Source organism: Amblyomma maculatum, chromosome 8 (genome assembly GCF_055883805.1).
Source record: "Amblyomma maculatum isolate TAMU_Amacu chromosome 8, ASM5588380v1, whole genome shotgun sequence".
In the NCBI taxonomy this organism is placed as follows: Eukaryota; Metazoa; Arthropoda; class Arachnida; order Ixodida; family Ixodidae; genus Amblyomma; species Amblyomma maculatum.
In genome coordinates this window covers 86,139,499-86,157,972 of record NC_139351.1, presented here as the reverse complement: position 1 = coordinate 86,157,972, position 18,474 = coordinate 86,139,499, and the positions used below count along the sequence as shown (strand labels likewise).

Below are 18,474 nucleotides of genomic sequence, written 5' to 3'. Positions count from 1 at the left end.
CATCTCTTCTGTTTCCAATGCTTCCAAGATACTTCTGATCACTTAGAGAAACACTAGAAGCACATAGTATTTTTTTACAATGCAGAGAATGAGTGCACTGTACTCAGTGCAAGTGTAGTCGAGTTTATGAGGTCTAATGTCCCAAAGTGGTTTAGGCTATGTTGCTATGGTATACCATAGTGGAAGGCAGAAATTTCCATGTCTACCTTTTCCCGCAAGCCAGTTCGTAAAAAAATAATGCCCTATTTGTTTGCACTAAGTAATTTGAGTTTTGATTTTTTTCATATAGAAATGGTTCATGTCTGAGGACAATACACAACCTTCTAAAGGGCAAAGAAAAACATGAGTGGGAAGAGTTGTCACTGTAATGGAATGCCACTCATAATGTATAGCTCTGGCAGCAAAGGTGCCAAAAATATTTTTTCTGCGGCCCAATTGGTTATGACCAGCCTGAGAGAAGAATATCATTTTGAATTCTCCTTGCGCCCTCCTGGGAGCTTTTGTGCAGGCATAAGATAACAATATTGACATAAGCACGCATTCATCTGCCAAGTAAACAAATGATGATACACTAAATTGAACAAGTAAAATTTCCTCTGAAAAAAAAAAAAAATATTTTGCACTGTTGGGCCAAGTCTAAATAAAGGTGCATGTCGAGGTAACAAATGATATAAAATATTAATGTAAAATATATTTTAAAACAAAACGAATACTTCTGTGCACTACTGTGCCACAAATAAGGAATTTCCATCGTAAAGAATAGCTTTACCGTGAGACACAGTACAGACCACTGATAAAAGTCACAGTAAAAGAAAATCTTTTCCCGCTGCTGAACAAGGCAATTAGGCTCTGGATGCAGTTTGGGTAGCCAAGACACAACATTGGTTTGGGATTATAAGCAGATCAGTAAAAAAAATGAACATCACAATGAGAAACCTTATTCCAACCTTATAAAATGTCATGTGAAGTTAGCAAAATGAAATAAAAACAATGAATAATACCACATTATATTGTGCAATGCATTGAAGTGAATACTTCTAAAAGCATGTAAGCAAATGCACAACCCATGCTCAATCAGAGCAAAAGAATAAGTACAATTTATCACACAGACCACAAAGCACAAAGATAATCTGTTATACACATCAAGATGCTGCTAAAACCTCTACCTAATAACATTTCAGCACAACTAGCATGTGCACTCCATAAAACTACATAAGAATTAAGCAACTTACATCCATGAGAATGAAGACACTTGAACTGTTGATATCTTTCATTAGGTTTAATTTCAGGTAACAAGCTAATCATAAGGCCTCCAAAGTTACAAAAAAAATTTTGTAATGCGACATTTTCTTAAAATTTTTCACTACTCCAACAACTTTAGAACATGCATGTCAGAATAACATATAAGAGAATTTCTTCTCCATCATCTATGCGTACTGACAAAGCTACAGTGACAGTTCCAGAACTCGTTCATAATATTATAAAGCATAATACACTCAAAATACAAAAAAGAATAGTGGCACTCCTTTTAATAGAATAGTGGCACTCTTGTACCCACAGACTCTTATCAATGACATGTTCAGAAATGGCAATCATTAATAAATATTACATATGTCATTGTTCAAAAGTATTTTGTCAAAAGATAGCTATATGACAAAAATGCATGCGATGATACAATTTAAAATTACAGAAGTTCAAGAGCTTAACAGGCTCATACATCTTGTGGAGAAGACACTTGAAAGCAGCCTGTGCCAGTGTAATTTGATAACATGTAAGAAATTTAAGAAAGTTAGTGCATATTAAGGGAAGTCCACAAACTGATCACAATTTCTGGCACAGGTTAATAGTCTCCCTAGCTTTAGGTACTCAGCATGGTGCTAACTGGTTCCAAACAATAGGGTGCCTTGTAAAATGTTGCTAATAATGTTCATGAAAAAGTGGTCTTGCCATTATGTTCTTTCTTTTTATGCTTTTTTAAATTGTAAGCCTGTGAAAATACTTTTGAACACAAATCACACTGAAATGGCCTTTCACCATTGTGGGACCGTATATGTCTGATTAAAACACAACGCTCTGTAAACGCCATGGGGCACAGCTGACACTGATGCTTTTTGTCACCTGTATGTGTGCTGCGTATGTGACGCAGCAAATTACTGCTTTGTTCAAAATTCCTTCCACAGTAGTCACAATGAAAGGGGCGCTCGCCCGTGTGGATGCGAAAGTGCCTTGTTAGGAAACTTTTGAAGTCGAAGCACTTGCTACAAATGCTGCATTTGTGCAGTGTCTTGCCACTGAGTTTTCCCAGGTGCGAGCTGGCTGGAGAAGACACCAAGTAGCCACTTGTTGGGCACTTTTCATCCAGGTACTCTTGTCCGCAAAGAGTGTTGCACTTGGAGCCTATGGTAGCTGGGCCTGCATTTAAAAAGCAGAATATTTTAAGAGCAGAGGACCAGCACTAAGCAGCTCACATGGCATTTAGTAAAAAACTATGCATGCCAAAGACTGTGTCATAAACAGCTGTGACAACCCGGAGAAAAACTTACTTAAATCAAACCACACAAAAGAAAAGATGGAGCTGGATCTCACATACTTTTTGTGCTGTTTCCTAGCTTTTGCTGCAACAAAGCTAAATTGAATAGATAATTCCAGCCTGAACCAAGTTATCCTAATTATGAACTGTGCATGCAGTTGAATGCAGGTGTCACCCACTGATGCCCAGGCAATGAAAACATCAGTTCAAAATTTATATCTACCTGAATTATATTTATAACTCGTGGCTCAAGAAACATTGAACTCTAGGAGATTCATAAGGAAAAACAAAAAGCATAGTTAAAGCTAACCTAGATAATTTTTACATCAGTGAGGGCAACAAAACAGTGAAGTACACAGGCAGAAAATAAAGAGGAAAACTCAATATACTACCACCACCAGCTGTGAATGCCAAATAATCATATACATTTAATGCTATTTTGCCAAAAGGGTTATCCTTTCAATAAATTTATCCCTTCTTCACCTGTTGCATTGCTGGTAGATTGATTTATATCCAATTTAATATTTCCAATTGCTTCAAGTCTGCAAATGTACATGTTCGAATATTGTATATTTTATGCTCTGCACCATTCTATATTCAGTGCTCTGTGCATAATGGTTCAGTTTTAAAGATTTGGTTTATGGGGTTTAATGTCCCAAAGCAATTCAGGCTGGGATACGGAGTAGTGGAGGAATCTGGAAATTTCGACCACCTGAAGTTCCTTAATGTGCGCTATCGCAGAGCACATGAGCACATAACGTTTCACCTCAATAGAAAAGTGGCCACAGTGGTCGGGATTCGATCCCTCATTGTTGGACACAGTAGGCGAACGCCCTAACCACTGCACCACCCAAGAGGACTTCTTGAAAAGAGGCAATACTTATAAATAAAATTTCGAAAGAAGTTTAAAGCCCACATATTTCTAACACCGATTCAATGCAGTGCCTCAAGTGCAAATTGTTTTGAGTAGCACACCCAGCACACTGTCAGCTTTCTGGACTGCGCCACCCTGAGAGGAGCCATCTTCCTTTCAGTTCAGTTCAGTTGTGTCCGACTCTTTGTGACCCTATGGACCATATCACACGATGCTTTCTGGTCTCTCACTATCTTCCTAACACCACATAACTTCATCTGCAGTGCATCGAGGATGCCATCTAACCATCGCGTTCGCTGCCTACCCCTTCTCCGGTGACCCTCAACCTTTCCCAGCATCAAATCTTTCTCCAGCAACTCCTCTCTTCTCATCAAATGACCAAAGTAGCTGAGCTTAAACTTTAGAATTTGACCCTCATCCTCCTTTAGCCATGCTTAAGTGTGACAATGTGCAAAGAACATAAGCCAGGCTTGTGACACATGATCCCATAGCTGGAGTTTATGGTTTTTCTTGGTTATACATGTTGGACATGCTTTTCTCTTTGTGCCCAAGCAATACACCTGCAACATTTTCAAACTTGCTGCAAACCCAATGCCTTGATCTGTGCACAAGGAATTGGCTCCATGACAGAGATTGCGTAAAGTCTATGAAGGCTTACAAGAAACGATTTAGACCTAGTTATGCTTAGCTGTGGAGCTGTATAAAAATGTTGGAAAGTTGTTTCTTTCAAAGATGCATGTTCGGAGAAAAGCAAGAGACTTCAAGATCATACTGAGTGAATATTGTCTCTAGCTTCGATGAATCCATCATATCTTCTAATGTGCAAAGTTTTTTGCTCACAAGCAGAAGGAAAATAACCTAAAATGAACGCTTCAACAATTCTTTCAGAAAACTGTCCACAGCTGTAAACCCTCGAGCCAGAAACTCGAATGGGAAAGTTCGCGGTACTAGGTTGATGCATAATGCAACAAATATTTTGAGAGAGCTATACAAGGCACATAATGAAAAGTCAGCCCCTTCTGACCAACCAAAAAAAGCAGTTCTCAATGCACAGGCAAAAGTGTCATGAAACAGAACACAGGAGCACAGACTGATGAGGTCAGTGGAGTGCTAGTAGCCATTCTAAACACTGGTGGAATGCCTGCTCATTCTCATTATTTTTGTACTGGACTAGCTCTTTTAAAATGTGGTGCAGCACATGGCAGGCGCTTAGCCAGGGGGGGGGGGGGGGGGGCTTATGAGGCTTCAGCCCCCCCCCCCCTAAATGTTTTCGTGCTGTCATGCACCGCCGACCAAAACAACCACCGGCGCTCGAAAGCATTCTGGGTTTTGTCTACAATATCTTTTTCCGGTTCGTTCGAAAATACATTTCAGCATGAACATTACGAACTTGGGGGCTACATTTCATAGCAACGCCCATGCAGACGGAGTCACGTAAAGCCAGGAACCATTTCCGAGCACTAAGTTTCAAGGGCGTTTAGATAGCGAGCGGGCTCGTCAAGTCAACTCGCGCCGGCCGCGGAGGTGGGGGTGGACGACGAAACAAGACAGGTTTCCATTCCCGCTCAGTGTTTCAAAGGCGGTATTTCCCTCGCCTTCGACTCCCCGCTTCCGCAAAAGCCATGCTGCAATTATCACAATAATTTATTTCCATTAACCTCTGCAGAAGAACAGGAAGGATTGGCACACCAGTCAGCCTGCCAACCTCACGTCCTACTTGGACGCTGTACGAATGCGAACAAAGAAGCATTTGTGGCGCAAAGCGACAATCAGATTGAACTGGGCTTCAGTCATCAAGTGTGATGTTGGGCATGGCTCACAATTGCGGGACGGGCATTCATTAATGTGCGCATTCTGGGCAAAAGCAAAGATAAGAATGCCAGGGAGTTGATAGAAGCGTTTTATATCAAAAAGAAAGGTGACATGTGCGTAAGCGACACATCTATTGTATTATATAACTGTGAAAAGATATTCCTGGAGCCCGCCTTATCAGGTCGTTCCTGAGCTTTAGGTGACACCTACGCATGTGACTACAAAACTATTTAAGTACGTTTTCTTGCATGCAATAAAATCAGTTGGGAGTTGGCGCTTCGTGCCGTCACTTACCTTTGTGTTTGTCTGTTTTTTGCGCCTTAAACTATTTTAATTATGAACCAAAACCAACTAGCCCAGCAGCAAGTGCTTTTAGTCTTGAAAAAAATTGGGGTAATTGTCGAACGTGTGAATACTGTCTTGCCAAATTATTTTTGCGAAAAAAAAAAAATAAAAAATTCTCACGTAAGCACCTTTCAAAGTTTTCGCGAAGACGCAGAAGTTGCTGGCATTTACACATTTCTAAATTAGGTGCGAATGCAGATAAAATACAAAATTATATTTTATATTATCGCAGATGGGTTGCCCTTTCATTTACCTTAATTAGTGCACCATATAGGCATTTTCTGCATTTTCTTGGTTCAATAAAGAAGCAAAAACATTGTGTGTATTCAGCATTTTTATCATACACGTCATTCATGGTTTAACAGCAATATATGTTTTCACCGTTCACCTGTAGGTAGAGTTCATGCCAAAAATAATTTAGGCTTTCTTTAAACAGTACCTTTTAGGAAAATCAGTCCCAAAGTTAATGCGAGATAGCTCATTAAACACATACACTTCTAAACCTGCAATCCACCACTTTTAGTTTGAGAAAATATTTCTTACGCGAGAGACATAATTCTGAAGTTCACAACCAGTGTCACTGGTCAGCAGTTCTGAACTGTGTTTCACTGCACAACATTTGTGTGGCACCGACCTTTTCCTGGGATGCATGTTTATTTTAGCTCTTTTCCAAGCCAATGTTTTCTCAATCAGTTGATGCCAGCAAAAATCTATCTCGAATGACGCCCCATTTTTGTCCTCGGTGTGGTTAGGAATGCAAAGAAAGCATCAATGTGACGCCTGCTATATGAAAATTAGTCAAATTTGTAGCAACAGAAGAATCACGTGGTCATTTATTTTCTCCTGTCTCACTGCAGAGCGAAAAAATGATGGCTCGAACAGCCCGCGGACACGTATAGAAGGAGGGTAAACCAATAAACAGGAAATTTCTCTATATTCGTCTTCTCTACCTTTTGTTTTCTCATCCCCACATCTGTTCGACATTTGAATTTTTCATTTCAGATTAGGGCAACCTGTATGTTCATGCCTGTTTCTTTACTTGAATGACGTAAGAGCTTGATGTTGGATATTGGACAGGAGGAGAGCGCCAGCAAAGCAAAGTAAAGAGAGTTTATGCACGCAATGACGGATGGGTAGCATTTTTCTTTTTTAACAAGCATACTGAAAGACATGGGTGCTACTGACTGCCCAAATTTCTTCACCTCACACACTGAAGTGTGCTTTGACTGTGTCCCTTGTGGGACAGTGGAGACTACAGCCAACATCCTATTACTGATACGTGATCGCAAAATGTTTCTCCATGTTTACGGCTTGAAGAAACGGGAACATTACTGTGAATGCTTTCTAGTCCAGTTCATCTACATTTATCATCCATTCTCGCCTCCATTCCGGACACATTTAGTGGAACGCTTTCCATTTTAGCTTCCATCCTGGACAGTCACTCAGGATTTCCACATGAAAACTAGATGCAATGAAAGCATGATCTTTCTTGGTTTTGTTATAGCTAGGTCTAAACCATCTGTCATTACGCCATTTCATGCGTGCAACAAAAAAATGTACAGGAGTGAGTATGCTCACCTTCTCTATCACTCTGATGCCGTGTCAGCTGGACAGCATCCTCTGCCCTCTCGGGTACTGCAGTCTGCGTGCTTTGAGACACCATTTTGGTAGCGCACTGCGATGTCTTTGACGCCAACTCGAGGACACACATTGTGGACCTGGTGGCGTTAGGCACATCGCACTGTGTGGCCGCATCCTCTCCTGCACAGGAAAAATTCCCATTGTCATGAGGGAACGATATAAGGGAGAACGAGGAACGCGAGCTCAGAACAGGAAGGACTTTGCATACAACATTACAATAAATGCTACAAGGTGACAGCACCGTGAGCGAAGCATGGCTTGCACGTTTATATACTCTACATCCTCATCACAGTTCACAACAATCACATCCACTGCACACGGTAGCTATCAATGATAACGGCACACAAGCTTCAAAGATCTACGAGCAACGTGTTTCTTCAGGAAATGATTAAAACGAACTGAGTGCACCTTTATTGAAGACTGCAACGAACAATATGGGGGACACTTAAGCCCCGATTTTAAAAGCACAACGCTCCCCCTAGCACACCCTCGTTAGCTTATGTGCAATCTGCTAATTCCTTAATCACTAATATTTTAATATGTGCCTCTATTATCTGACGCATACTCATTAGCATCCAGTCAGAAGTATGTGAAAGGTGAGATACAAATGTAAAGCTCCACTTTCAAGCCGTGCAGGTGTGCCGGCACTGCTTAGGAAGCAGCGTGTCTGACATGGGATGCACAGGAGGGTGAGATGAGACACCTCAAAGGAGCAACTTGATTGGCAGCTCCTGCCAACTCAACCCTCAACCTGTCAGCTCAGCCCTATCATGTGGTCTGGTGAAGCGATACAATCTGCTCAACAATCAGTACCCAACAATGCTTAACACAATGAGCAAGACGTGGCATGCACCAGCTGAAGACATTTTGACATCACAATTACCAAATTTCCAAGTACAAATTGTGATCTACTGCAAAAACCTGAATATAATAAGAAGCTTTTTCCAGATTAATTAACACAAAATTTAAACCTTTTACTATATGCACATCAAAACAATTTTTATCCAGCATTCAGAGTTCTCATTTCGCTACTGTTCATCGCTATCATCGACATGCATAGAAGAGGAGGAGCTACCGAGCGGTAGAATCAGTTGCCTTCTTTTTTTTTTATTATTATTCAGCCATTTCGGCCACACTGACTCATCGAAACCTGGACAATAGATGCATTTCCAATAATGCTGGAAGCATTATTGAAAGAAAAGCTACACTCGCCGAGGCCGTTTAAAATTGTGCAGAATAGCAGTGGTTCAGCATTATCAAGAAGATCGTTCATGGCTGTTTGAAGCAGAAGGAAGCCCTATTTACATACAGTGGACTGCGAAAAATTTTCAGGGACAAAAAAAAAAGCTTTTCCCGAAACTGAATGAGGTGACTGCCTTTGTGCAAGAATGTGGTGCACAGTTGACTGTGAACATCGAGCTGTTACAAGCCAAGGCAAGATAAATTGCCATGAAGAAAGTAATTTTGAACAGCAAAAAAATATCAGCCCTCCCCACAGTGCAAACTAACCGCGGAAGATGCCAGAGATTGGTGCAACACTCCCCTTAATCTGCATAAATGAAATATTACCTTTCCAGATCAATACGAAGGTGTCTCATCTTGGTGCAGCATGACCCCCCTACAATCCCCCCCCCCTTTCCCACACACACACCACGTCACTTAGGGATGCTCTGGCATTTTGGAAAATAAATGTTTTCAACAAAACAAACTAAAACAAGCAAACATTGAGCGGCGTCATATTTTACGTGTCTTGTCTACCTCCTAGAAACTTCTTGAAAGCTATGAACTGCTTGTGGCCATCCAACAGCATGTATTAACACCGCAGAGAAATGTCATTTTGAGCAATGCTCGATCAGCAATGCTGATCAGACAGCTGTGTACGTTGAGATAATGCTGGCGTAAACAGCAGATCAGATGCTGCATCGTAGCATACATTTCTGCAGACATGCAAAAAAATTGAAAAAATAAATGACATTCATACGGCACATGTGCAAGAGCATTTCATTTTGCAGCATGCTACATGTATTATTGCCTATGTAAAGAAATAACAAAGAGAGTAATGCTTGTTTCTAACTCATTTATTCCGAGTCTCAGTCTTTTTCTCTTAGATGAACCAGACCTCATGGGATGTCCTGCGACCGTCTATATTTCTCTCAGGTGAAGGTTTCAAGCTCTACGGGATTATCATCATAGCCTTGTGGTAAAAGAAGTGGACACTCCCGTAGTGCCTCTCAGAGGTATGCTGGGAATTTTTAGAGGGGGAGAGGCTTCAAATGTGGTAGCAAGGGTTCCGTGTGCTCAACTCCCATCTCATCCTTCCAGAAAAAAGGATCTGCTCGAGTTGGCCGCTCCTTCCAACCCAGCCTTCCCATGTAATTTCGTGATGTCACAAAACACACCGAAGCACCAATGCATCTCCAACCTATCAGTGCAAGGCCATGTCACCTGCCAAACACCACCTTGCATATGAACATGCTTGCAACATTTAAAGGCTGCTGGGCTTCAAACGTGCGGCGCAGGAGTCTGGGTGTCTGTTACCTGCCAAGTATGACACGCCAACGGCATACTCATGATTTTTCAAGCTTGTGAGGCTTCAAATGAGGAACACCAATTCCGACGGACAATTATTTTTGTCATGAAGTTATAATGCTCTCACACTAAAATGCCACAATGAGGATGAACAGCCGTTCGAAAAAATGACCAAGTTCAACTAATAACGACTGGCAGTGCACTGATCAATCAGTGCGCTACGAGCAGTTATGGCATGGTTGGTGCTAAAATCAAACTGACAAAAGGAATGACCGGTGTTGGGGTACGCATAGATTTAGGTGGTGAAGGCAACCAGAAAGAAGTGCAACACAGACAAGTAGCACCCGTCGTCATAACTGGGACCTTGCGTACATTATTTCATATAGAAATTTAGTGCCCAGGTCACCACTACTGCGATGCCAGTGCGGTCCAAGAGCTGCGAATCCCAAACAACGACTGATTTTACTGTCTCCGGTTTCCCGCGCATTGTGTGGGCTCGACGCGCTTTTTATTTTAAAGGGAAACACAAACGATCGGCTTACGTAGCCGACACGGTAGCTTGGCGGACGACGCGCGGTTAGTAGTCACTACACTACAAACCAATAGCACTGTCATCAGTACCATGTAAATTTCATATTACGTTTCCTGCTAAACTGCTAAAGCAGTTTAGCCAGTGAAATGACAGTGAAATGCATGCGATGAAACATTTCCAAATGCATCATACAAGTTAAAAACTGGGTCAGCACTGGATTAACTTTGGTATCTTTGCTCAAGGCAATATGCGCTTTTTTGTACGTGGTTCATGTTGGACAGAACGACGAAACTGAGTTGAGAGACGGGACGGGAGAGAAAAGAATCTGTCAGCGCTGTTTCGTCGTTCCATCGAAGAGAAAATTATATCCACAGGTGACTAGACATTTGCAGAGCTACCTATGTTCCGCCTGGTAAAATCAGCAGTAAAACTGCGAACGGATCAAGGACCTGTCAAAGCGAGTGTCGAGAACTGCGCGCAAATGCAAAGCACATTCGATGGACCTCAGGAAGTCAGACTTGGAGCAAAGAGCAACGGATATGTCTAGCATAAGTTGGCAATGCCATAAACGCACCCATTCGCAAACCGAAGTTGTCGCCATACATTCCGTCGGCATGGGTAGAGCTAACGTTGGGTAGAGCATCAAGAGCGTGAGCCCAGGATGCATGCTACCGCTGCTACCGCCATTGCCGTTTGCCGATGCAGTTTTCTTTTACCCTCGCACGCAGGACGCTGGCGCGCTCGTACTCTCTACACTGCATTGACACTGAGCACGGAGGCGCCGGGGCGTCGTCTGCTTCTACACTGCGCAATGCAAAGCAGCCTTTCTATACGTACTTTTAAAAAATAAGTTTATGTCGTGCAGGCGAAAAACTCATCTGATACGTGAACAACGTGATAGAGTAGGTCGTGAACGCGACAACCGAGGCTATGCAGTGAATGACAAACGAAATGCGACGCGAGAACACTTCCTCCATGCAACAATTGGCTATGGTTTTTATTCTGTGTTGTCTTCAGTAAACTTCAGTTGCGAGTCAGCGCTCGTACTGTTTGCTTCTTTGCTCTTTGTCCTCGTCTTTAGCACTGTTGATTCATTATATGTCACCACACTATAGCCAGCCCAAATGTGTCTTCTAATATAGTTTACTATTGACAACAGCTGTGGTAACACATTTTGGCAAGTAAGAATGAATATTTCGGTAATTTTTTTCTCTTGCACTGCTTTTAAGCCGGAAGTCTTTTGAGGCTCGTAGGCTGCAGAAATGTCCGCTGCAAATGTTTACCGGAAATATTCGCATCAACTGACGATGAAAGAAAAATATCAGACTCCCCCAAATCGAATGGTCTAAATGGTTTAAGGATATTCCCAGTTGACACCAGTTAGATTCCAGTTGTATATCCAACTGGGATTCACTAGCAGTCGAACCACTATATCCCTCCGAACCCCAGACGAGTGCGCAAACTATAGTAGGCCACGACGGCTCGTGAAAAATCGATCGTAATTCTGAATACCTAGTGTGAAGATATTAGTAACAATGACAGTGAAGTCAGTGACAATGATGGTGAATTTAGTTGATAATGATGATAGTAGTTGTAGTGATGACCCTGTTAACATTTATGAAAATTATGATGCAGTTAATGAAAACAGCCCTAAGTGGCATTTCAGCTCTTAATTAGAAGACAAACGCATTCCTGTAATTCTTATAACGCAGCACTTCTGACATGGTAAAAAGCATTAAGCCTCCAATACAATGTGCCTGCATATTTTCCTTTCATAACTGTAGCACTCAAATACTCTTTTTTTTTTTTTTTTAGTTGATATTTATTGTCTCGGGGCATCAGTAGGATAAGAGGTGAAGGATAAATGAATGATTAAATGAATGGAAAAAGGTTGGCTGATTTTATGAAGTCCAGGAAGTGAGCGATGATGAGGTCCCTGTGTCCAAGTGACGTATGAGGCAGGATTGGTTGCTGAAAGGCCAGCTATGCTTTTGACCTCTTAATCTTAATGCTCTTAATCTTGTATGACAGCTGGCCTATGCTTGTATATGCATATATATGTGCAATACGAATTATTTTGGTGCAGCAGAGCCAGTTAAGCAAGTTGATATCAGTGATGAAAGAGTGCACTTATTTCCTCTGGCATTCTTTACAATAGTGCATAAAATTGCACCAGTATATAATATATCTCATGAAGAAATCTACCCAAATCAAATGTCTAAAAATTTGATATGATATGCCACTGCTGCATACAATCAGTGGGCCAATGTGTTTCTGCAACAGCTCCAAGCATTTTTTAGATAACACAGATAATCAACTGCAAAACATCCAAAGCACATGCTTTCTTGATTACTTGGATTCTAATATTTTACAACGTACGTTGGTGTAACCACGCTTGCAAATATAGTTGAGCACTATAATGCACACATCAGCTTGTCAGGTCTGAGTGACCTCAAAAGATAACCTGCATAGAAGCATATGTCCATTTCGTTTATAGTCCCGTCCGCACTAATTTTTCCCCTAGCTTCACAACCAGAAAAATTATTTCTGAACGTGTGGCAGAGGTCTTCAATTTTATTGCAGGCGACAAAACACTACAATGAGTGCGAAATTGCATACAACACTTTCTCAGTAAAAGTAATAGAATGCACTCGTCAGTCAACCAATACGTCATGCCAAAGTTGGCAAAATATGAAAGCTCGATACACACTCCACAGCTTCTCACATATGCACTCACTTTTCTGCAAGCACATCACACAGCATGTGGTAGCAGCCACAGCCGCTCAACATGAAACAACAGGAATATTTGTCCCAATGCAAAAAAAAAAAAAAAAAAAAAAAAAATGAAGACCTGAACAAGGTTTGTGAGCTTATAGACAAGTACTCAAAGTAAATATTGGCGCTTCTGCATTGTAAGAACAATGTAGCTATAAACAGAGCTCGAGGTACACTTAATTGGCATACAACTGGTAAAATGAAAATAAGCCGTTTACATTCAAAGGGGAGACAAATTTCATAAATTCAATCTTGTGAATCAATTTGGTACTGTGTTGTTTTTTCTTTATATATACAGTGTTCTGCAACTTTATCAGAACCATCTTGGAAAATTTTCCCGCCGGTCGAGGCGGCAAAATTTTTCAAGACGGTTCAGATAAAGTTGCAGAACACTGTACATGAGAAACCAACTACACTTAAAGCCTAAAACTAAAGAAAATTGACATTGGCGATTAGATTATAAAACGAAGTGTCTAAAGGTACGTCCGACGGATCCATTCGATTCTCGTAAAGATACGGCGGACGTCGATATACAGGCTCATGGCTATATGCACGTCGAACGCGGCCCTATTCCGCTTGCTACGCGTGAATGGATCTCATCCTCTATGATATCAGCTAGCCGCGACTCTCGCTGAGGTGCTACGAAGAGTGCATCCGTTCTAACATAGATCACGGTCTTCACTTAGGGTTGACTACGGCAAACATTGCTGTCAAGCACATAGCTGCAGGCGATATGCTACGTACTGCACCAGCTCCACCAGCTGGCATCGAGATACGCACATTCACGAGCAGCTTTCGCTTCGCACTAAACTATCACCTCGATCTGCCCGTAATGCGAGCGAGCTATTCCTAGCATTTACGCTGTCTTAGGTCCTGCATCGACCTCTGAAGATCTAGCGCCGGCACAACACACATACACCTCGTCGTGCAGCTGAACATTCGGCAGTCCAAAGTATGTATGTGAAATGGCATTATGCTCGTTCCTCACATGCAGACCGAGGAAACAGGATGTTTTTAGCTAAATTCTTCGTTTAAATTCTACCTCAGAGCCGTGGCAGAAGACATGCCGAATCTACTAGAGGCCTGCACATCGACTCGTCGAGGCGAAGACCTACTGCACCGCACCGCAAGAGTGCACAACCGGAAAGCCGGAAGCGTGAATGATCCGAATTCCCTGTGAACAGCAATGTTCTTTGGTATATAGGGGATTACTAGACTAAAGTGCTTAGGCTGCATCTTTTTCTTGTCGTTGAAGTTTGCGTACATGTAGTTTAAACCCCCGCATGCTCGAGGTTAGCGTGACCCGACTGAACGGCCGCGCAGCTTTGAAACGATCGGGATCGATATGCATGCATCGCCGGGCTTAGGTACGCGGTAGAAAATGTGCGCTGCACATTTCGTTGAAGCAGCTGACTCTTGGAATTTTGCAGAGTGTGCCATGCAAGCGATCGTTGCTACAACCACGCATCCATGTTCCCACGGCTGGCCTACCCCGAGGCGCATAAATGTTCAACCGTGGACGTATCAATGATCGAAGAGAGGACAGATTTTCACAATATTGGGCGCGAAATCGATAGCTACCAGTGCTCAGTGTTAGAGAAATTCTGCCTTGATCATGCGCAATTCAGTGTTTCAGGTGTGGTCAGTAGCTATATAAGTTTGAACAGTTCGCCTTTCAAGTCAGCGGCGCCAGCGATGGATCGGCGGAGCGATTTTCCACGCTACACCGCTGTCATGCTAGAAAGCCTATCTAGGCGGCGTTTGACATTCACCTGCTTTTTGTTGGCCCCGTAATTGAAAGCAACGCCTTCAGAAACGCGTTAAATGTTCAAAAATGTATTCTCTTCAACAGTTTCACTCCAGGCTGTCAAAGCAGGCGGACGTTGATAAAACAGTTGAGCACTCCAGTCTTTAGAAATCTGTACAATCACCTTCAGTTTGTAAAATTATTGGAATAGGTCACTTTCCGATCGCTGGGACATAGACCCTCATGACAGCGCTGTCACGTGAATAAGGACCACACCAGGCCGAAAGCTTGTCTCATATAACATAGCTAACCAAGGTATACCTTACAGCATTGTGTTGATTTTTATGGTGCCTAAGCGACTAATGCTGCCATGCACCAAGAACAAGGTTTAATGTATTTATTTTGTGTGTAATGACTAAAATGTTCTTTAGGATGTAGCTTGTTTAGGAACATTTTAGGAAAACAAAAATGCAGGAAATTTGCACGTCTCTCCTAGGATCATGCTGGGATGGAAATGGATCTGTTGGAAATTGTACAAAATGTTTCCTCTTTTCTCGACTCTGGCGCATGTGTAAGATATGGTTTATTGTTAGTTCATCTCCACACTCCTTGCATATTGGTTTGTCCTCTTTCATAAGTATGAAGCTGTGTGTGAGGTTTGGGTATGTGTTTTGTGAAGATGACCTAAAATGTCCTCCATGTTGTGTTTTTGATTACTGCATGATTTCCATTCCTTAATGACAGGTTTGACAAGTATAGTTTGTAGTTTATTTCAATGTTTCAAAAATCCTGCCATTTCACTCTCACTTTTCTTTGTACAAGCTTCTTGGTATCTTCATGCAGCATATTCACCCTCTGTAATTTAGCATTGCGTCAAGGTAACCTGGTTATTTCTTTTCATCACCTTTCAAGACTACTGTCCCGATTTCATAAAGTTTCTGACGACAGGAACTCCTTGGAAGTCATAGAAATAAATGAGATCCACAATCATGAGCTATCTAGGGTATGCATATACATGTCCATCGCTCAGTGGAATGGCGTCAGTACGCTGTTAGAACAGGTCTTGAGATAACAACAACCATTGTCTGAGGTGGTCCTTTAATGGGCATTGAAATGCTATGTAACTACAGGTACTGATAGAACTCTTGATCATGTTATGTGATGATGCAATCCTTGCATGAATATAGGTATACATTTCAGAATCTGCAGTGCACCACTTGACCATTTGCCACCAGTTTGTGTGAAAATGTATTTTTCATGCATGTTAACCAGTGTTTAACAGATGACCCCTGTGCACAAGCCAAAAGTGCCACGAGCCAAATGTCACGAGGCCACACGACATGGCAGGAGCTGTTAAGCCAAGCTTACAAAGTTATATTTGAAATATTTCAGCTTCAACGTTTCAGCTCCAATTAAGAAAGGTTGAGGCTTACAGAGGTCTATGCCAGGTTGTCTATCACCTAACAGGGCAGCCTACGACCGTATGCTAATGAGTATATCTGAGATAACAGAGACATGAATTAAGGAATTAGTAGTAATGTTTGTAGCAAAGGGCATGTAAATTAACGAGAATCCACAGTGGGATCTGCAGACAAGAACCATTAACGCTGGCACACCATACCCTTACAGGTGGAGATTAGGAGTCTCCCTAATTTTTTGTCTGCTCAAAGCTTGTCATTTCCTTCGTTCTTCCAGATGAGGAAGATGTGAAAATGATAGCATCTAAAATGCCAGAGACCATCGTTAACAAGGATGCTGATCCCAACAGCGTAAAAAGGAATTTCAGAAAAGATGGGTGACTAGTAATGCTGGCAACAGTTGAAACTAAGTGGAAAGGCATGAAATTGAAATGCAACATATGCAGAGATATGTTGCGAGACCCCCAGTCTGTGGTGTGCGACATCTGTCTCCGTTAGTTCCATCAAGTGATTGGCCAAAGCAGATGGGGCTTGTGGTTTTGTGATAAGCGCAGTGTAGTAGCATAGATGCAACCTTGCCCATTAATAATTCGAGTGGAGTAAGTGCATTGTTTTGTTTTGTTCATGGTTTCCATGAAAACATTATGAGAAATTTTTTCCTAGAGAATGTTTGCTGAAATGTGAATATAATGTGCAATAAAACTAGTATTTTCTTGCTGTTTACTTTTCCTTGTATACATTAGTTCTGTGAAGAAAACCACAGGCTAGAAAGAAATGTAATGGCATGCATTTTGATACTTGGCCCCGTTGTGCTGGCTCAGTAGTTAGAGTGCTTGGCTGCTGAACCCAAAGATGCAGATTTGGTTCCAGCCACAGCAGGGACATTTTAATAGAGGCGAAACAATAGGCCGTCATGCACCGTGCGGTGTCAGTGCATGTAAAAGAACCCCAGATGGTCGAAATTATACCGGAGCCCTCAACTATTGTGTTCCTCATAGCCGTAGTTATTTTGGGATGCTAAACCAGATATATATCACATCATACTCTGAGTAAGATGCTATTCATGGTCAGTTAAACATACACTAAATGATCAATTTTTTTTCTGCATGGTACAGCAGCTGTTGTACAATTTTACTTTAGCCTTCATGAAGAATATCACACTGGCTCCACATGGCCTTCTGTTGACCCTTGATATGCGTCACAATCACACACCCGAGTATGTATTTGTCTAAAGGCACCTATGCATGCAAGGAGGGGACCGTTACTTTCCACTTGTCAGAACTGAAATGCATGATCCACATCATTTCTGTAATTCAACTGTTTGCTATTTGAACTGTCCAGCATTGATGCAAGTTTCAAAGAACTGCAATTAGCAAATTAATCTAAGCAGCAAACCATGCCAAGAACTGCTTCGGTTTCATCTTTAGCAACTGTTTGGGAACTAAAATTAGCCAAATGTTGCAAAACATAGATGAGAGGTTACAAAATCTAAAAAACAATGCAGCCTACCTGTGGCATGTAGGGTTTCACATCCTAAAGTGACATATGTAGCTATGAAGAATACCGTAGTGGAGAGCTCCAGACTAATTTGACTGCCTGGGCTTTGTACTTTGAATTGACATCTTGCAGAAAACAGAAGCATTTGCATTTCACCTGAACCAAAGTGCGACTGCCATCACTGGTATTAAACATCACGACCTTGGGGCAAGTAGCCTAACATGCCACTAAGATGTCGCAGCGTGTATGTACATGCTATACATGTCAACCTTTCTAGCATTAAAGCTGTCACATGCATGGCAGATATTCATGTTCAGCTTTGGACTGACAAGTTTAAAAGTGTACTATTTGTGTTTGTCTAGCATGAAAAACAAAGGAAACTAAGGAAAAACGAAAAAAAAAATGAAGATAATATGTTGAAAAAGCATTAGTCATTAACACATAAAGCATATTCGTTCCTTTATTAATGATAAAGTGGCCTTCAACAATAGTACAAAGCCTGAACATTTAGAAAGGTGCTGTGCCAGGCAGCTATTTTACAGAAACCTGAACCATTTCACCTGTAGTAATACGCATCCCGGCGGTGTGGGCTGGGCACTTATTTTTCGGTCCACTCCAACATGCGAAAACTGCATCGTGCATTCCCATTTTCCGAGTTTTGAGCTCTGTAGTACAGGCTAACAAATTGTCGATGACTTATTTTCGTCTGATTGTTGCACAGCGCGTGTAAATAAATTACCACTGCACCTAATAAACACTGACATGCACGTGCAA

General features: G+C 41.7%; 1 protein-coding gene across 1 annotated transcript; it reads right to left on the bottom strand.

Annotated features, from left to right (window-relative positions):
- Window positions 1–600: 600 nt before the first annotated feature.
- On the bottom strand, window positions 601–10,996 carry LOC146181699 (uncharacterized). The gene is made up of 3 exons (XM_084576695.1): window positions 10,838–10,996; window positions 7,140–7,322; window positions 601–2,412 (listed from the first exon to the last, which is right to left on the bottom strand). Exons 1-3 carry the CDS (start codon window positions 10,866–10,868, stop codon window positions 1,928–1,930), a joined length of 699 nt encoding a protein of 232 aa, XP_084432821.1. The 5' UTR covers window positions 10,869–10,996; the 3' UTR covers window positions 601–1,927.
- Between the last annotated feature and the right edge of the window lie 7,478 nt (window positions 10,997–18,474).

Excerpts from the sequence above, each read along its gene's own strand:
- LOC146181699 (XM_084576695.1), bottom strand. The coding sequence starts at position 10,868 with ATGTATGGCGACAACTTCGGTTTGCGAATGG. Across the intron at positions 7,323-10,837 it reads CAACTTCGGTTTGCGAATGG|GAGAGGATGCGGCCACACAG; the intron begins GTGCGTTTATGG and ends TTTCCTGTGCAG. Across the intron at positions 2,413-7,139 it reads GCATCAGAGTGATAGAGAAG|GCCCAGCTACCATAGGCTCC; the intron begins GTGAGCATACTC and ends TTTTAAATGCAG.